The following is a 20193-nucleotide window of genomic DNA, read 5'->3' as shown; positions in this document are numbered from 1 at the left end:
AACAAGAAGAAATGCCAGGGTGTCTCAGGCTTGCCAGGAATTACCTTTTTCCAGCCTCACTTTTCATTTATGTAGTGAAGCCATTTCCACTTCCCAATATAATGCATTGCTGGCACAGATGGCACCAAGGGCAAAGAGTGCCACTAACACATCACTCCTCCACTGCCTTTTAAATCTCACCCTCTCACCTAACAAATTAGATGTAAGTCCTTGGGAAAGTCCCACAGAGCAGAATTGAAAGGGGGCTGGGGGAAAGACAGAGCAGCCCACTGGGGAGAGTCCTCTCAAGGCCAGCAAGGATGGATGTGCTGGGGGAGCCCAGGGGACAGGCAGAAGCTGAGGGGACAGCTCACACCATCGAAGGATAATTTGGGTTGGAAGGGACCCTAAAGGCTGCCTAGTCAAAACCCCTGCAAGGAGCAGGGACATCTTCACCCTGACCAGGCTGCTCAGAGTCCCATCCAACCTGAGCATTTCCTGGGAAGAGGCTCCCACCACCTCTCTGGCACATCTGATATCTACACTGGCTGATGGCCCAGTGCAGAGCAGGATGGGGAGGGACAGGGGAGCCTGGCAGCCAGCAGCGCCTGCATGGAGACAGATTTTATTTACTGCTGTGTTAAGAACACGGGGGAGGGAAAACATGACCAAGTAGCAAAAGCTTTCTGGGGCTGGGAAGGAAGAGGAAAAAGACAATGTGTGTGAACGAAGTGTAGTGGCAGCTCCTGCCCTTTCTGGGTAAATGTGGAGGTGACCTGCAGATGTATCTGCTGAGAGGGCAGAGGAGCAAAGGTAGAACAGGCAGCAGGGTGGCAATGGCATGAAAATGCAGGATTATCTTGTAGCACTGTGCTTTTCTTACAAATGGCAAAAATTAAAACCCAGTGGAATAAACTGAGGCCAAATGGAAGTAATTTGACTTCAACAGACCTTGACATTAAAGGAAGCCAGCCCATTCCCTTAGAACTGTAAAGAAAGGGGTTACACTCTGGTAAAAGAGGATTGCTTATGTGATGCAGCAAAGTTTGAAGGTTAAATGCAGCACATGAAGTTCAAGTTTGGGCCCTGCCATAACAATTCAGTGATAAATTCTTTGTCTCATTAAAAAAATAATTAATATAGTTGATGTACTAACTTCTGCCACAGTGCTGGTTTCATCTACTGCAAAAAACAATTCTACAAAACACTTCTATCACTATAAGCAATACTCTGTATCAGATGTGACTTTGTGTTATTTACATTCATTTTAATAGTCACCTACTAATTTCTTCCTACAACAATTTATTAGGGTTTCTCTCAAATACAACTCCAGTTCTATTCCTCAATACTACTCATAAAAAACATTGAAATTACATTTCAACCATTAGGCAAGAAAAATCAGCAAATGCAAAAATTAAAAGTAAGTATTTGCATGGAGGAATGTAGAGAATGACAACAGACAGTAAATGATATCAATTGTCCTTTTTCTTAAGCATGCAGAGATGAGAATTATGTATATTTCAATTATATATGGTATGCAAGACTAGCTGCAAGTCTCTATATGATACTTTCCAGAAGTATGAGAGAAACTGAGCTTGCAGAATAATAACAAAAGCTGGAGTTCAATCTCACATTATCCATCACTGCATAGCCCATTGTATTACCAGTGAATTGCTTCTCTTTGACAATACATGAAGTTGAAACCCAAGTCATTTTCTGCTTTACTGGTCCAACTGCAAGAGAGTTGTGAAATTCAGCTACTTGTCAAAGAAAATACTTACAATTTTTTTGTTTTCTATTAATATTGTTGAACTGTTGGTTTCGACATTCCTCAGAATCACTGTGCCATTCTGGTTTCTATAAATGAATTCATTATCTGCAAGGAGGAAAACAAAAGGTCATTAAGGAAATGTGAAATTGGCTGTTTGTGTGGAACCTAATTACAGACTTAAACCAAAAGTACTGCTGGGAACTTCTTTCTGAAGAACACAGATTAATTTTAACGCAGACATTGCTAAAAGTGACTTTGAGGACAGCCATAAAAAAACATGGTTAGTGTTTGTGACACATTTGTTGTGCCACACTTTCCCTCAGATGAATGCAAGAGTGACCTGTTTTGAATGTACATAGACAGCTTGCTGTGTAGTTACAGTAGAAAACAAGGTCAAAAAACCCCATTCCTTATGATTCAAGGTTTCCGAGTTCCACAGTCTTTGTAGGAGTTTAATAAGCCCGGAAAGTCTCTGAAAGTGAAAGGCTAACGACCCTCTGACAAAGCAGATTCTGGAACCTAATATTAGGCTCCAACTCTGATATTTGCTCTGCAGACTTATACCAGAAGGAGATACATGCAGAGAAACCACCATTTGCACATGAAACAAAACACATCAGCTTGTCTCTGCGCACTTTGGGACTTCTTCAGCTCTCCAGACAGGTGGACAAGGACAAAAATACTGGAGAGAGTGTCCAGCTCTCAAAGCACACAACCTGCCTGACAGAAAGGCTGGGGCAGACATATGAAAGGGACTCCAAATGAGGGTTAGGTATCAGGTCAGAAGTTCAGGATGAAAAACATTACAACAATAAAGGGATATCATAAACTGAAGGTCAAGTCTGATCAGTGCTTACATGCACTGCCCTGCAGATAAAATGTAAGTCCCAAGCACTCTGCCATTAAAGGAATCAGCAGTTTTTCTTGGCACAGGACTAGAGTTGTGTGTTTTTTGCAGCTTAGCTGAGACTGAGAACTGATGGATCCTACCAAACCTCTGCTTCCAGTTTCAGTTCAGGAAACAATTCCTCATTGCCTACCATTACACCTACCTACACCCCAGGAATGTTACCATGATGCAGCAAGGACGTGTGGATGGTTTGACATTATCCATGGGTTGTCCTGGGCTGAGCCAAAGGTGAGTTTAAATCCTCTAGGATGTGTCCAAGTACAAACCCAGCTCGCTGTAACTACAGAGATGTGCACTGCCCATTGTGGGGACCTGCTCCAGGCAACCCTGGGTTTTGAGACTTAGTTCTTTCAAAACTTGGGTGTACAGACCTAGCATACTCCTTATCCACGTTTCACTCTTTTATTTCCATCCTGGTGATGATAATCCTCCACCACAGTCAGTAACTAACTTTATAAAATGCTCTGAAGGTGCAGATTAAAGCTTCTATGCTCTATTTATTGCTGTCAATAAAAAAAATATCCTCCTCCTCCATATCACAAATTTACACATAAATGGAAGAAGAAGAAATCTTCTCAGAGATTTGGATGAATCAGATTCTGTAAGAGTAAGCTGTTGCTGCAATACTGTTGATCCTCTTAAAACCACAAGGTTTTAGTGACTTTAAGATTCTCAAAGTCCATATAAGAGCAGCAGCCCTTCAGATTCATAGGCAAAGTTCTCAAAACATAACTTTTCTTTAAAATTATGGTATAAATTTTATCAACAACTGTCTTGAATAAAAAAAAATAAAAAAAAGGAAGGATCTGAATTAGATTGAATTGCATTTATCTTTAAAGTGTTCCTTCATAAAATTTTTGACTGAGCAAACTAAGAAAGTTAAACTTGAGAAAGAACTGATTGAACAGAGCTAGGACAGAAGTCAAAAAAGTCATAAGCAGTATGGAGAAGATAAATAAGGGTTGCTTATTCCCTGCTTTTTCCAAAATAAATACTGGAAGGCACCAGATGACACCAGTCAGTGTCAGGTTCAACACGAATAAAAGGGATTATTTCTTCACGCTGAAGGCAAACAAACTGTGGAAGTCACAGTCCCAGAACAGAGCAGCTGCCAGGGCTGCAGGTGGATCCAAACTAGAATTACAAAAATGGAAGAAAAATCCATCAAAGATTATATGTCTTGAAGGGGAATAATGTTCAGGAAGCCCATGAAGCAGCCATTGTGAGGGACTAAAGGAATATCCTGAATACTCAACCTGAGAGATCTGCCTGCTTTTTAGAATCTTCCCTAAGTATCTGCCCTTGTCCTGGGCCATGTGCCAGAAGAGACAATCCCTGGGATAAGCAGCAACTTATTTACAACTCTAACTTCCAGCTTCTGTTTCCAGATCTTTAAGTAAAGTGTTTATGCCAACAATCTAGGAAGTAAGGCAATAAAAGATTTAATGCTTCATATGCTTCCTACACACCTGGTCTTTATATACTTTATATACTCAGGCCACAAAGTCTGAAGCATTATTTGTTACAAGAGAGGAAAGTAGTCTAATTTTTTATTTTCCAGCAATATTTCAGGCATTCTAGAAATAATTAAACTGAGAGACAGACTATTACCTAATTATCAGACATGCTGAAAAATATTACTGCTTTAATAATTACTGCCCTCTGTCAACAACACAAAATGTTTTCCAATTCCACACTAAGCTCCAGACAGAAAAATCATGTTTTAAATATGGCCATAAAAACATTTGGATAATTATGAGGCTCTCAAGTTATTTCCTAATTACAGAAAAAAAAAAGTGATGAAATTCAGCTCCAAGTTAGGTAGGTACATCGGTAAAGTAGCTTGTTAATCTAATGAGTCTGTGAAGCTGTTTCTTGAACATTGCAGGAACTGATGCATTACTGCCCATAATGACATTGCTACCAAATTTTATTGCTCCTTATGCTCCAAAAAAACCCCATAACATTTTAATAAACTATGAAACTTTAAGATTACATAAAAGTTGCTCCATGGTTGGAAGCAGGAGATGACAGACTTCCCCATTATTTGTTAAACCATAAGAAGTTTAAAATCAGGTGCTAATCTGCTGCATGTACTTTTAGAATGCATAAAAAAAGAATAAATGAAGCAGTGCTGATTTGTCAGGGCTGTAAATCTTGCCATTATATTCAATACCAGCCATCAACACACAGTCTGAGTTAATGAACAGAAAATTGGTCTGCTTAAGAGAAGAACAAATTGATCTGCGTTATATTCCAAAAAAAAGCACTGTGAGGTTTAGCTGGGCCTTAGTCCTCAAAAGATGAATAATATTCCTGGACTTCTGTTTTGAAATGTGTGATTTGTTCCAGTGCAAGAGCATTTATTTAAATGGGACATACCTCAATCAAAGCCAGAAAGCAATGCAGTGGCCTCTGTCTATAATGAATTCTGTCCAGCAAGCTGATGAGAATTTGCAGCCTGATTTATAGTTGTCACCAGAGCTGATAAAGGTCATCACTGCTTCTCATTTTTTACATCTGCCTTTCTTTGGGGCTAGTGTTCAGTATAAAAGATGCCGAAAATTATAATTTTCAGGCATGAAGCCATTTATTCCATTTCTTCAGTCTTTCCTGGATCTTTTCCATCTGTTCCTCACCAAAGAAATTGTGGATGCCTCATCCCCAGAGGTGTTCAAGGCCAGGATGGTTAGAGCTCTGAGCAATCTGGTGAAAGATGTCCAGTGGGGTTGGAACTGCGTGGTCTTTAAGGTTCCTTTATCCCAAACCTCTCTCTGATTCTATGACTCAATAGCAAAGTTCACTTTTCCAACTCCTCACCCCTCATTCAACTTCCAGGAAATTGTCTGGGTGGTAGATTGCATTTTCTGACTGTGAATGTTGACACAGATATGTAGTCAACTTGAAAATGCAGTCACACTTGAAAAGAAGAGACTGATTGCAAAAAACAATTATTACCATAAATAATGGATCAGCCTTGGGGCTGCACAGAGTCAGTGCAGAGGAATGGGGAGGCCTGGGGAGAAACTTTTAAAAACCTGCTAAGCAGAACAGGTGAAATCATAAACCCCATCTGCTTCTCTGTCTTGAATTCAGTCAGAAAATGCACAGGCAGAGAAGACACCCAGGGAGAGGGAGCTCGTGTCCCTTGAAGTCACTGAGCCCTCACCAGGGGCAGCACAGTCAGACAGAAGAACTCACCACAGTGGACAAGAAGCTTTGGGACAACTTTACTTCTAGAAGGAATAAGTTTGATTGCTGGCAGTGCAAAGAATTTGAAGGAACTACATCCATTGAGAGGAACATAGTGCCCAAAAATTTAGTGCAGAGAAGCTCCAAAGCTTCTCTGAACTCCACATTACCAGAGAGGAGAGACTGATTTATAAGATACTAGCAGGACCTATGAGGGGAACTTTTATTATTTGTCAGAGATTATGGACAGCAGAAATCAAAACTGAGTGATAAAATATGAGAACAAAAAGTATTTAAATCCAGCTCTAAAAAAATATTTTAATGAAATTGTAATTTTCTATAATTTTAACAACTGATGGAAAGTAGACAAAAAAAAAGGACATGAAATTCACATGCAGCAAGTCAGCAGCAAGAGAAAGTGAATGAGAGTAGAGTCAGGACTCTTAGGGACCCTCCAGTCTTTTAGAGCCACCGATTTAGAGGAAAGGGAAACTTCTTCAGTCCTGATCAACAGACATGAAATGAATGACTCTCAGTCTGATGAAAGCCAGCATCGAGGGAATTATCATTTTCAATCCCTAAGATTAAGTAAGATTGGTGAATAAAGGAAATTTAAGTCCTGAAGTTGTTCTAAGCCATTTCAGATAAATGAGCCCCCAGATACTAGAAGGGCTGGCAACCACATTAGTGTCAGGAGAGCAGAGAGCAGCAGGTTCTGTGGGATGAGCCCTCGTCCCTCCCAAGGGACAGAGATCACTCTGCTCCAGGCCACGCTCAGAGATGCTGGGATGGAGCTCTGCAGATGTCACAGGGCCACCAAGAGACCACTGGTACCCTTCTGTTATTCCTCGTGGGAGGAGAACAGAAGTTGTTGTGGGGTTTTTAATGACCCAAAGCAGTCAGACCTTTGGTGGTTTATCTTACATCTGGAGGTGGAGCCTTGCAGGAGCCCTGCAGCACTGCCCACTGCAGTGCACAGCATCACTCAGCCCCTGGCCAGGCTGAACCCACCCTCACTGAGGTGACAGCAACACCTGAACCAGCCAGGGGTTTTCTGGAGTCCTCCCAAGCAGGCACTGATCAGACACACCTGGATAGCACTCACCATCTAACAAGATAACAGGCAGGAAGATTGCAATGGTAGGACAGATGTTTCTTCAGAAAATTGGTATTTTCAACAGGATGTAGTACAGTTGTATTCCTTTGGAAAGATACATGAGGATAGGGCAGTGGAGTTGAAATTTTAAAAAAAATCTTCTGCTTGTTTAACATCTCAGCAGATTTTCTGAAGGGCCAGGGGAGCCCCAGAACAGTGGATGGACACCAGAGCAGGGAAGAAAGTGGCTGTGTTCTGTGACTTGGGCATGTCACAGCTCTCATCCCAGCACACACACACCAGGGCCAAAGAGAAGGGTCCAGCTGGAGAAAGCAAACCCAGACCATCCACAGGTGACCTGCAGCACACAGGAGAGTCCCACTGGCTTGCAGTGACTGCCCATGTCTCAGGGCTGGGGGAGGCTGGCAGCTCACCCTGCAGCAGTGTCTGTGGAACAGCAGCCTGGCTGAACGGGGTGCCCAGGCAGGCTGGGGCTCAGCTGGGACTGCCAGTGCTCACAGGCACACACAGGCACACAGCACAGCCCCAGGGGGAACAGCAGCTCAGGCACAGATGCTCAGTACCGCCATCCCCACAGCTCAGGTGAGCAGCTCACAGCTGGGGGGACTCTGAATTTCCTGTAAACTTGTGCTTTCTGGGTGTCACAGGTGGGGGAATAGCACAAGCCACCGTCAACAGGTTGCTGTGTGAGGGGCCAAGACCCTAAATAAACCCTGATCCTGCCAAATGCAGAAGAAGCATCTATCTCCAGATATCTTCAGAGACAGCCTGCTGTCTTCAAGGGACTGGCTTTGAGACAGAGGGAACCTGAGGTTTTTGGACATAATGGAAGCAGAGTGAAAAATGACAGAACAGGGTAAATTCACAGAGGAAACAAACTCTCAGAAAAAATCCCCAAACCAACAAACATTAAGAAGCACCAAACAAGAGGAATAAGGTGCAGGACGGTATGAGCAGGGAGAAGAACGAACACAGGCGTGTTTATGGAAATACTTATTTTAATTTGCTTTCATGAAAGGGGAAATTACATCTTATTTACCTGGCCTGCAGGATTATTAACTCACTTAGGACAGTAGCTGCCTAACTGGAGTCAGGAGAATGCTCCCCAAAGACCTGCACTCCTTGAGACTGGTAGAATTTACTCCTCAGAAAAACACTGAGAATAGAAGCTGAACAAATGCCAGGACGGTGCATGCTCACTATCTGCTGCAAAACTTCACCACAGAGATCATAATGCGAAATAAAAGCACAATCAGTTCCCAATGGAAGCCTATTCAGGTGTCCAGAGAGATGCAATCACAAACTCAGGTGGAAATAAGGCTGTTGTGATGATGCATTTAATACTGTGACCTGATGTTCTTTCAAGACATGCTGCAGTGCATGTATTTGATATTTACAGCATGTACCCAACAAACAACTGGCTCTGAAATTCCCTCCCCACGGCAGAAGCAAAGACTGTTTTGATACTGAGCTGCTTCCCAGAGAGAAGATGCAGGGAGAGTTTCCCATCCCGTCCCCTGGTGCCTGCAGTAGGCTGGGATAACTGAGAAAGTGGGAGGCAAGGATCATGAACAGGGAATAGCAGCAAAATCCCATTTCCATACCCACAGCTTCATCTTGCCCTCAGTGAGCTGCTCCTTAGGGATGGGCCCTGTAGACTTTGGCATTTTTAATTTTTCACAGCCCCTGCCACCACCCTGCCTCTGTTTCAATCCACCTACCTCCACCAGTGATTCCTTTTTCTTTTGCTACTTTTCCTGGCAGAAATAAATAAGAATTTCTTAGACTTTGTGATGCTGATACCAGGAGCAACAGGGGACAGAGAACAGCTTGCCTTTAACAACATTGCTACAGCCTTTAATTCCAGGAGACAACTGGAATTCTATTTTTAGTTTTCTGCCATTATGGGTCATTATCCTTTTACTGTTCCCAGCACTTTTTTACCCACATGCACGCCTGAAAGAAAAAACTTCTTTAAATAGGTGATTTACTGTAATTTAGCTAAATACTGTATAACACATTGCATTGGTATATTAAGTGCAACATGATAGAATGTGCTTTATTATGCAAGAAGTGGTTTTAATTGCTCATCATCTCAATGCACTTGCACTTGGTGCACCAGTACAGTGCTTTTACAGTAGTACCAGTAAAATAAAACACAATTATAGCTCAGGAAAATTCCCACATCAATGTGCACCTCTAGCAGGCTTGTAAATTAACTTGTCAAAAGCTCGAAGAAGACTGTGTCTTGGGAAAACTTAAAACTATAAAAATCAGCAATGCCAGTCTGTTTCTCTTTTTTATCTAATTCCAATTCTTTCCTGATTCAAGATAAACAAAATAAAAAAAAAAAATAATAATAAAAAAAAATTCAGCATCAAGCCTGACATACAGGCAGAGCACATCTTTGAAGTTTTGATCCCAAATTTGAAACCAGGTAAAATTCTGCTCCTGCCTCATTTGTGAGGCTGAACTCCTCCTCAAAGAGCCCCAGTCTGGGAACTCTGTGGGCTCAGATCACGACTCAGTGGCACAGGCATGAAAAGCTGAAATGCATGGGAGAAACTGAGAACTTGTTTCAACTTCAAATTATTCCCTTCCCAACTTCTATCTGCTTTTATAACATATGGAGAGGGGAAAAGAGAGACACTGCACTTAGGCAAAAAATGAATGAGACATTCGCTCATGGTCTAAATCCATTTTTATTTTGTCCAGGGCAAACAATCTTGATTGCACAACTGCTGCAAAACTCTCACAACAGCAGTGAAACCTCACACCTTGTTGCTTGCTGCCCTTAATTTGTCTCTCTAATGACTGGGAGGAGGAGGGGAGTGAACCACAGTGAGATGACTTTGGTGTATTCCAGAGCTGAAAAATATCCCTCAAAAATTCTCTTCCATCTTACTCTCCTGTTCAGCTGTGCTCTTGCTATGTGCTCTTCAAATCCTGGATGTTACAGGAGGAGAAGTGCAGATGACCCCTGGGTTACTGGACAGCTGGAGACAGCAGATTACACTCATCCCTTTGATTCCCTGCTGGAAACATTTCACATTCAACACAGGCCAGAAGCAATTTAACCCCAAACAACTATTTTCCCAGGAAAATGGTCCTTGATGCTTTTATCCACACCCTACATATTTTTCACAGTCACATCATGCAACTGAAGAGAAAAAAAAAACAAACTGTGCAGCCAACAGGGAGCAGGAATCAGCTTATCCCAGCTCCATGAAGTGACTGGGGTGGGTGCACAACCCCAAATACGCAATGGCACAGATTTCACTGGGAACATAAAAATTCCAGGGTTTTTCCACTGTAGTTGCTAGCTCAGATGAGAGCCAAGTTACCACTCCTGCTTGGTGGCACCCAGCTTGCCTGTTCCATGCAGGGACAGCTGCTCCAAGCACTCCCTGGTTGTGCCCCAGGCCAGTGCAGCATCACTCCGTGATTCCCTTTTCTCTGCCAAATGCACCGGTCTTATCTGCCTCATTTGGCTGGCTTCACACAGGGGAGTGCACACTCCAATGTGTTATACCTAAATGTAATGATCCATTTGACACTGAGGAAAAGAAGGAACCCATGAATAAATTTTCATTAAAACGTGACCCCACATCTCATTTACTTAATTTCTCTGTGCATTCCCTTGCCTCGTTCTCTTTGCCCCCAACCAAATTGCACTTGTTAATGGCCACGATGGTCAGAAAGAACACATGAAGTGTTTTTTCTTGCTTTGCATTATTATTATCATGGGAACATTACTTAAATTGAATGAGACTGTTGTATGTTAACAAGCAGATATGCTTTGGGTAAAGTTTTAATTATCTTTGCATGCAATATTTCACAATCCCTCTCATGTCACCCTGTCATTTCAGACCTGTGGGTGAGGTATGATTGTGATGAAGTCTAAGTGTATGAGGACTCTGTCAGAGCCATGGCCATCAGGCTTTTGAAAATCAAGGCAGACAAGAGATGAAATCCAAGACCCTAAGACACATTTTGGTTTGCAATGCACAATTACTGGTTTTGGAGTGGTCACAGGAGGGCACCCTGCTACAGAGCCAATGGAAACAGTTTCAACACTTGCAAAGAGTCATTAATAAATGATTAGATCTGATGCTGGGCAGGAGACTGGTGTCCTGAGTGAGATGGCACTGAGGGAAGGAAATGGCACCTGAGTGGGAACAGTCTTCCTGCAAGGAAGCCACTAGTGGAGAAAGACTTTGTGATTATACAAAAAAATCCCATTGATTTTAAACCAACTGATGAGGGAATTAAAAAAATTGTGTCAGCTAAGCAGGGTGGTGAGGGCATAGAAGAGACTGCCCAGAGAAGCTGTGGATGCCCCATCCCTGGAAGTGTTCAAGGCTGGGTTGGATGGAGCTCTGAGGAACTTGGTTTAGTGAATGTGTCCCTGCCCATGGCAGGGGGTTGGAAATGGATGATCTTTCTGTTCTCCTCCAACCCAAATCATTCTGTGATTCCATGATGAGTGAGGAGCTTTTCCTTAGCATCGCACATTGGTTTGGTCTGGATCAGCTCCTACACAGAGTGCTCAGATCCCTCAGAAAAGATCCCTGAATTCCTTATTTCACTTCTTCTTGCTCCTTTTCCTCTCTCTGCCATGGAACCAACATCATCCACCTGTTACTGCCTTTGTTCTGTCAGTCTTGAAGCCCCTACAGTTGCTAAGAAGACAACTGTGCTGATGCTGGTGCAGAAGCAGAAGGGCTGATGTGAACACCTGCATTAAGTGTAATGAGTGAAAAACAGTTACACCAAAAGAATAACTGCTCCTTCCTTCCAATTTTCATCAACCTTCTGTCCAGTAATACCATCTAATTGTGTTAAGAACTTTCAGCAGATGGGATTAAATCCAAAGAACACCCTTATTCAATGGAAAAAGCTTGACTTCCTATTTTTCTTTATTTTCCATCCTTATATAATTTCTTTGTAACTCAGGGCAATTAATTTTATTGTGCATTTCCATGCTTCTTTCATGGTCTTAATCTTTCTCGGAACCATTTCTAGTCCCATTACAATCTGTCTTTTTTTGGTGGAGCAACCCAAGCTCACTGCAGTGATCAAGGTGATGATGTCCCTCAGACTGGATTAAAACAGGCTTTTTTCAATATTTTTCTCTCCCAAGTATAGTTCAATATTGTTTCTCCTAAAAAAGTTGGTTGCAACAGAAAATTGATTATGCTTTCAGTTTCCTGCCCTAGAAGAAGGAAAGCAAATATAAATGATGGAATTCTAATAATTCTTCTGTTTTCTTATTCATAGTCTTCTGGCTGGATAGTTTAGCTATATATAATTCTATGCCAATTAGGAAAACCCCAGGAATATTACAATTATTAGTGTATATTTTTAAAAATATCTTCTTTTGTGAGGCATTAAAATTAGAAAATAAATAAAGAACATGCTTTTATGTTAAGGTTTAATTTGGTTTAAGGCTATAGCTTATGCCTGTTGCTGTGTTTAGTATCAGCTTCAAGGCAAAAGGTAATGGCAAACTCTTACAAATGCTCCCCCTGAAACTGACACGTGGAAGAAGGAAAATATGAAACACATGGAATAAATAAATGTATATGTATGTACTCTTGGGCATGTTTTAAATAAGTGTTTTAAGACATTTTTATGTCACAGTTCGCAGCCTGCTCCCCCTGGGAAGGAGAACAAGGAAGCAAGAGATACCTCCAAATTATTAATAAGCTTCTTGGCTTATGCATGAGTATTCCGAGCAATTTGTGCTGTGAAAGGAGTCAGTCCATCAGCTGGAGCAGAGGCAGACAGAGGGAACTGCTGCACATGGCCCAGCATATGTGCATTAACCCCAGCCCAGCCCCGCTGGCTCCCCTCCCTGCCGGTGCTGCCAGCGGCTGAGCATCCAGAGCAGCTGCAGGAGCAGGGCTGGCCATGGGCCCCTGCCCACTGGGAAATGGGAAAATTGACTGCTGAGCAGAGAATAAGTGTTTATCAGGGTGGCAACAAATTAGAGTAATGGAAAAATTTCTGGACACCATCCGGGCAGAATTGGTGGATTTTAGATGTTTATCCAAGACTTGATGGTTCTTCTCACTCTGCCTGAAGGTTCCACGTTACTCAGATATTCTACAGTGAATGCCTGGCAAGGCCAAGACTTCCAGCCAGACCCTGGGATGGCTTACTCTGCATAAATGACCACATGGAACACAGCTGCCATAAAACCGAAATCTCTCTGAACTGCTGGATTCCCCACCATTCATTGTGCAGTCAATTCTTATAGTCAAGTGCATGCCAATACAATAATCATTTATCTGATAGATCCATTATGGAGGAAATGCTTCTGAATTTATACTTTTTTAAGTTTCCTTGGCTTGAACATTGACATTTTCTCCTGCCTTCTTACTAGACTTTGTTTATATTTTTTCCACCCCTGCCATTTTGCCTTCCCTGGAAAGCTGAAATGCTTTGAAGATGATTACCCAGATATTGTCAATTGTTATGAAACCTAAGCATTGGAAGACAGGTATAAGCCTTTCAAAAAAACCCTTATTTCTTAAAAACATCTTTTCAAATGCAATTAAATGGATTTGTCTTCATTTACCTCCAGAGAAGTTCAACATTTGAAGGACCATTTAGAAATAATTATGATAATATCTCTGAGTACTAAAAATTATCTTATTACTTTTTTTTTTTTTAATCAAAGTAGAGTATTTTTGTGGGCTACCTGTCCCCAGAGGCTTGGACTTTAAGTCAAGTAGCAAAATTAAATCTTCACATCATACCCAGCACACCCAGTGCAGATTTCACATGAAGCTATGAAGCCCTGCTGGGCCCCTGGATCACACAATTTTATGACATCATAATTACTTTGTGTCTTGATTTGGTATAGGGACCTAAAGATTTTAACTCTAACACAAAATTAGCAAAATTATCTGGCTTTTCTTTAAGGTCAAACAAATTATACTGCATGCACACATTTGCCTTCAAGAGTCATGAAACTCAAATAATTTGAACACTCATGACAAGTTAACCCAGACACTTCTGTGCCCTCCTTGTGTGTAGTTCCCATTCCACCCTCTCTAAAATGATATACTAGAGGTGGAAAACATTTGTCCAAAGTCCTGATCTAAGGCTGACCAAGCAAAGCAAATAGAAACAAGCTCCCAAGAGCCCTTCCTCTTGCAACAGAACTTAGGTCAGTGAAACTCACTGATGAAAGAAATGCTGGATGCAAGAGGCTCTAGAGGTTGCTTGGAAAGTGTCTTAGAAGAGAAAACTATTTTGGGCAACTAAACAGAAAATATACAAGAGGATCTAAGAATTCTCTGAGCTAAAAAGTGAGTGAGGTTCATCGCCCTCTTGCTCATCCTTGTGCACGCTCATCTCGCTTCTCATGGAAACAGGATTTTGGGCTGGGCAAACCTTTGGTCTCCTGTGCTCTTAATTGAATTTCCACTGATGTGAGATTTTAAAGTATAATTACATTCCCTTGATCAATTATAATTATCTCATATTAAATTTCTTCTAATGAATTATATAAGTCTGGTGCTATTTCTTGTTAAAAAAAAAAAAAAAAAAAGTGCTTTTCATACATTCAACAGCTTAATCCAGTCAGGAGATCCAAGCTCACCAGGGAGCTTTTCTTAGATAAGTAAATCTTTTCCTGCTAAATTTTCAGTTACAAAGACTTGGTATAAAGTTTAATCACCAGAAATACAGTATTCTCTTGTCTTCAAATTATTTAATTATGGTGTCTCAGCATATATTTATTTAATGTTCATTAAGAGGAACAAGTAGAATACATACTGCTCTAATTAATCCTTGGTAAGCATTCAGTGTTCAACAAGTGTCCAAGAGCAGTGGAGCAAGCTCTAGGAAAGCTACAGAGTCAGGAAAAGGCTCTTTGCACCAGGTAAAAATCTCCAAGAAGGAATCAAAGTTGGGCAGGGCAGCATGAAAAACAGAAAATTGCCTTGATTAAAACATTAAAAGAAGAAAAAAAATTAAAAAGTAAGCAAATTGCATCCTAGAGAACAAAAGGGATGGACTGTGTCAAAAGACAAACATTTCTGGAAATCACTACTGAAGATATCAGTAATGTGCAGTAATTAGGATCAAGGGCTTAACAAGAGGCCTGAACACCCCAAACTGTTCTCCTTTCTCCATCACCCCTTTACAGTCCTCCCTTGGATGTATTTTTTTCTCAATGTATCCTGAAATTATGCACCTCATTTCTTCCATCTGTGTTTTCCTGGGTGCTTAAGTGCCCCTTTCCTAAAATGTTTCCATCTTTAAATCAGCCTGACTGTTAGGAAATCCTTCAGCAAGTTCATGCAAACCCTCTTTCTTGACCCACTTTTCCTCCATTTCAAAACTGAGTCTCCTGTCTACCCACATCTTCTAAGCAGTGCTGGATCCAAGCCAAATAAAATTTCTTACTCTCTCCAAAAGCAATCCTCCTCATGGTGAAACAGTGCCAAGCTCCTGGGAAAGGGAGACTGTCACCCTCTGCTGTGTCCAGCTTGCTCCATCACCCAGGAACAGAGCACAGCTCTTGTTCCTCTCCTTACTCTTGCCTGTGTTACATTCCTCTGAAGGGTCAAAGGGAAAAAAAAAAAGCAACTTTATTTTAGTACAAATTCAACCAGCAGGAATGCAATTATGGCCATCCTTTTTAAGGCTTATCACAGACAGTTTTTGTCACTGCAGTGCCCCCTTCCCCAAGGGCTGAGGACAGCTGGGAGCTCACCCTCACCTGGTTCACAGGTGTCAGCTGCAGAAAAGCAGCTCTTGATGTCACACTAGTTGTAGCTATTCACATGGATTTGTAACTAACACCACTGAGAGAACACCTAATCCCTCTCCCAGTTAAACTCTTGAAAAACCAGTGCCTTTCCTTCGGCTCTGAGAGCAGCAGGGTTTTGATTTCAAGCCACTTTGAACAGGATGAAAAAAACCCCTGATCCTTTTCCTGACTGGATTTAAACTGTTCAGCACACAGGCAGGACTGTGCATGTAGTTCAGAAACATCTCTGCTGTGAGCCACGTTCTTCAAAGTCCCCCACAGATGCTACCGCTCCCCGTGGCAGCCTTTCCTTCCCACTTCCATCCCTGCTGTTCTCCTTTTTTACTTATTTATTTTTCAATCAGAAGGCTCCCCATGGTGAACCCAGTGTCATTGCCTGGCTGGCAGGGATAAGGACCCAGCACTGAATTTATCAGCTTTGCATTCAGCACTGAGCCTAGCAAGGCTGCAGTGCACCTTAGAGCAACACACAGCTGATGGGAAGGAGCCAAGAGGGCAGCTTCTACATAATTCTCAGGGATTTCTACCTTAAATCTACAACTTTAACACCTAAAGGAGCCTAAATTGTTCTAGTTTTCACACACCTTTTACAACTTCAAATTATTCCCTGAAGCTGCTTCTTGCTGGCAGACACAGTCATGACAGGAGGCATTGCCTTGCTTCTGAGCTACTTTGAGGGAAAAACACTAATATTAATGGAGCAGGGCTTGAAATGGAAATGGGGAATCTGCTTTTGTTAATGGCTATAGAAAGTCTAGGAAAGCCTGCTGGTCCAACATGTGAGAGTGGGGGGAAGTCTATTTTTCCTCTTTTGTTTTTAAAAAAAAAATGGTAGGAACAGAATTAGGCAGTTATGGGCAGTAGGCACTAACAGAACCTAGACAAGAAGAAATGAAGTCCAAAGAATTCTCCTGCCTCATCCAGTCATTTTTGATTCACTAATGGTTCTCTTTGACACTGCCATAGCAACTGAATGTATTTTCCAGCTCTTCATCAGAGGCCATTAAGCCACTTCTCAGCAGTATTGACTTCCAGACTCATTTTCACTCTTCACACAACTCCAGCTCCTGCTCCACCTGGAACACCCCCAAGATCCTCCCTGCTTGCCTTGAGTGACAGCAGCCAGTCCTGCCTGTGCAGCACCACGTTGTCCATACCCTCCTGTCCTGGGGTGACTTTACAATCCTTGTATCCCCAATGTGCATATTCATACAACATCTCCAGTCAGAAGTTTTCTCACAAATTTGCCCTAAACCAAGTCACCTCCTCATCGCTCATTCCTTGCATCCCAGTTCTCCCAGGTGACCTTCATGCCACCAGCCCTGTCCCTGGGCCAGAGTCTTTACTCACCCTGGCAAGAGGCAGAGACACAACAAATAGAAAGCTATGGCACTGAATGCCTCAGGCCACTTTTTAATGCATGTGGGTTTTTAGATGTTCTCTAACTAAAGCCACATGTTGATACCTCAGGAGGACATTTGACTCAGAGGCTCAACAGCGGTCATGACAAGCAGGGGAATGAGTAGAGTTCAGCAGGCTTTGGAGATATTAGGTTACCTATGGAGGCTTCTAAATATAGGGTTAGGGTCTTGTGGAAATCTTGGCCTCCTCAAGACATCAAACTACTCAAAAATACCACACACAAAACCCCTATTTGACCATTACTCTTGTCACTTCTGCTTTTCCAGGGTGCAGTATTTTTCCCAAACATGACTTTATGAAACACATTTCTCCTTCTAAATGCAGAAGTTTGCATAAACACCAAGGAGTTATTTTGTCAGTCCAAAAGCAGCACATATGTCCCAGCAGCACTCCAGCACTGCAGGGAAGAGTGCACTGAGGCACTGCCCAATCCTTGGCACCACACTTCTCCCCAGCTTGCTCCTGCAGTCTGTATTAATTTTTGAAAGAGCCAAATTGATTTCCCACTTCATTCTCTCTAGCAGTAATGAACAAAACAGCTACATGGCAGGAATGCTCTCCTCCACTGTCTATTATAGTCTCTTAAAAAGCCATTAATTCCCAAGTTTCCTGTCTTTAGTGAACAGGTTATTGTCACTGCTAAACTCTGGCAGCTGCCCAGAAGGTGAAAGGCAGGAGAAGGACAAATTCTCTCCAGTGCTCTCAGATCACAGATCCACAGAAATCTCTGAAGAAGATGATCCAGGATGAGATCTAAAATCAAAATTATGGCTCAAATGGTTTAGCACATTCCTCATTTCTTCCTCAATGTAGCAGTCGTGACAGAGCAAGATCTTTTACCTGCTCTGTTCTGGCAACACAGGATGTCACTTGATGAAGGCATTTGGAATAAGAATAGTGATCAACCAGCTCTAAAGTGCATGGACACTTCCACTGGCACCAACACTGAAGTTCATTTAACAAACATCCATATCTTTATGAATCATAACAGAGGGTTTCTGAAGGCCATGCCCAGTAAAACCATGCTATGTTAGACCAGAAGAGGCTTCTTAGTCCTTCCTCTGTATTTTCTTCTGGCCCACACAGCATTTTCCTTTAGTGAGGGTGTCTTTACCTAAGCAGCATAAGGTCATCCTTATAGGCTGTGGGGTTGTTTGCAATGGGGTCTGGAAGTTCACTAAACCTTAGACACCACAAAGCAATGTGTTGTGCCCCAGGTATCCTGCTGTGTGTTTCAGAAAGTATTTCAAAAACATTTCAAAAGCCAAACACTCATAAAAATCCTACAGAAAGAAGCTGCCATGAGCTTGGATATGAGGTTTGAACTGCGAGTAGAGAAAGTTTTCTTTGAACCATTAAGACCAGTAAACCCATTCATTTCAGTCTTTTTAACACACATTTCAAACACATTGAAATTAATGAGCTAATATTTTTAATTAACAAGGTGGGTAAATATTCTGATCGAGTAGCCCAGTTTTCTTTATGCCTTCACCAGATTTACACTAACAGAACCACCTGTGAGAATTTTCTACCTTACATTCATTTAAGATAAAACAGGAACTGGGATGGCACTGGGGCTCAAGGATGCCTGCATGGGGAACTCTTTCCTAACACAAATCCCAAACATGTGCAAGACTGCAACATGCAGTGCCCAAGGAAGGCAGATTTGTCCCTTGGATGGCGAACAGAAAGATGAGTTTTCCTTCCCTGCTGACCTTGCCAAGAGAAAGGCTCCTGCTGCCTTACAGTTTGGATGGTCACTTGCAAGCTGCCGACTGCTCTCTGCAACTACCTGACAAAAGGTTGTGGTGATGTGGGGTTTGGCCTCTTCTCCTCAGTGACAAGTGACAGGAAAAGAGGAAATGACTTTGAGTCGTGCCAGATTTAGGAAAAAATTCTTCACTGTTTAAGGACTGGAACTGGCTGCTCAGAGAGGTGGTGGAATCACCATCCTTGGAAGTGCTCCAAACCTGTGTGGAGGTGGAGCTTAGGGACATGGTTTGGTGGTGGACTTGGCCTTGCTGGGTTAATGGTTGGACTGGATGATCTCAGAGGTCTTTCCTAACCTTAATAATTCCATGAATCTTTTGGATCATTGAGGAGCAGCCCAGAGAAACCTGCACTCCCATCAACCATGCTGTAACTTCTAGGAGGGTAATTTTACTCTAAAGAGCTGTCAAAGCAGCACCTTAACACAAACCTTTTTCATAATGAAAAATATTAGCATTTACAAAGTTCTTAATATCTATGCAAAGCAACCTATAAATAATTCATTTACTCCACACGCATCTGCATAATTTGAAATGCATCAGTGCTTTTATCAATACAGTGCAATGGATTTACACTGCAGAGAAGAGGCTTGAGGGCAATTGGGCTATCTAAGTATTGTTGATCTGAGCATTATTACTAAAGGTAAAGTGAAATAAATTACCTCAGTCACTACACGATGCTTTTTTCAGCATGGTAAATAAAACTGATTAGTTCTAGGTCATTAAATTCAATATTAGACTTTAAAAGAGCCCAGAAATTCTGTGGTGTTATTAGCGAAACATGCAACAAAACATATGTGCTTCGGTATTAAAGATAAAAGAATTACTTCATTATATTTAGATATTAGTTATTAGTGTATTTTTCAAAGGGACTTTTGAGATAAAAGCCCAGCTGCCATTCTTAGAGGCGAGCTGGGCACACCATGGTCCTGGCTCTCACTGAGTGGCACGTTTCCAAATAACTAAGACATTTCTGAAAATGTCATATGAAGCCTCCTGCTAATTTACTCATTATTCCTCTTCTCATAAGAATAAATATTATTTTTCCAATATTGCAGGTGAACTGAGTGGGCAGGGACCTTAGAGAGAAGGGTTTGATTTTCACAATTTTTAGGTTCCTGTGACTCTAAGCATGTCCTTTGCTGTCCTGTACCTCAGTGCTCCTCACCTCAATATATTGTGCTCTTCATTTCAACCTTGATTCTTCCCATTTGGCTACAACCCCTCGGCAAGGAGTGCCTCCCC

General features: G+C 41.9%; 1 protein-coding gene across 1 annotated transcript in view; it reads right to left on the bottom strand.

Moving 5' to 3' along the window:
• Positions 1–20193, bottom strand: part of DPP6 (dipeptidyl peptidase like 6) — a 404285-nt gene that overhangs the window by 146327 nt on the left and 237765 nt on the right. The window contains exon 4 of the mRNA XM_058833198.1: positions 1761–1855. Coding sequence (XP_058689181.1) covers positions 1761–1855 — 95 coding nt within the window. The remainder of the gene's footprint in view (positions 1–1760; positions 1856–20193) is intronic.

The sequence above is a fragment of the Poecile atricapillus genome, chromosome 2 (assembly GCF_030490865.1).
Source record: "Poecile atricapillus isolate bPoeAtr1 chromosome 2, bPoeAtr1.hap1, whole genome shotgun sequence".
Classification (NCBI taxonomy): Eukaryota; Metazoa; Chordata; class Aves; order Passeriformes; family Paridae; genus Poecile; species Poecile atricapillus.
The sequence above is the reverse complement of the archived record's forward strand: the minus strand, read 5'-3'. Positions and strand labels throughout refer to the sequence as shown.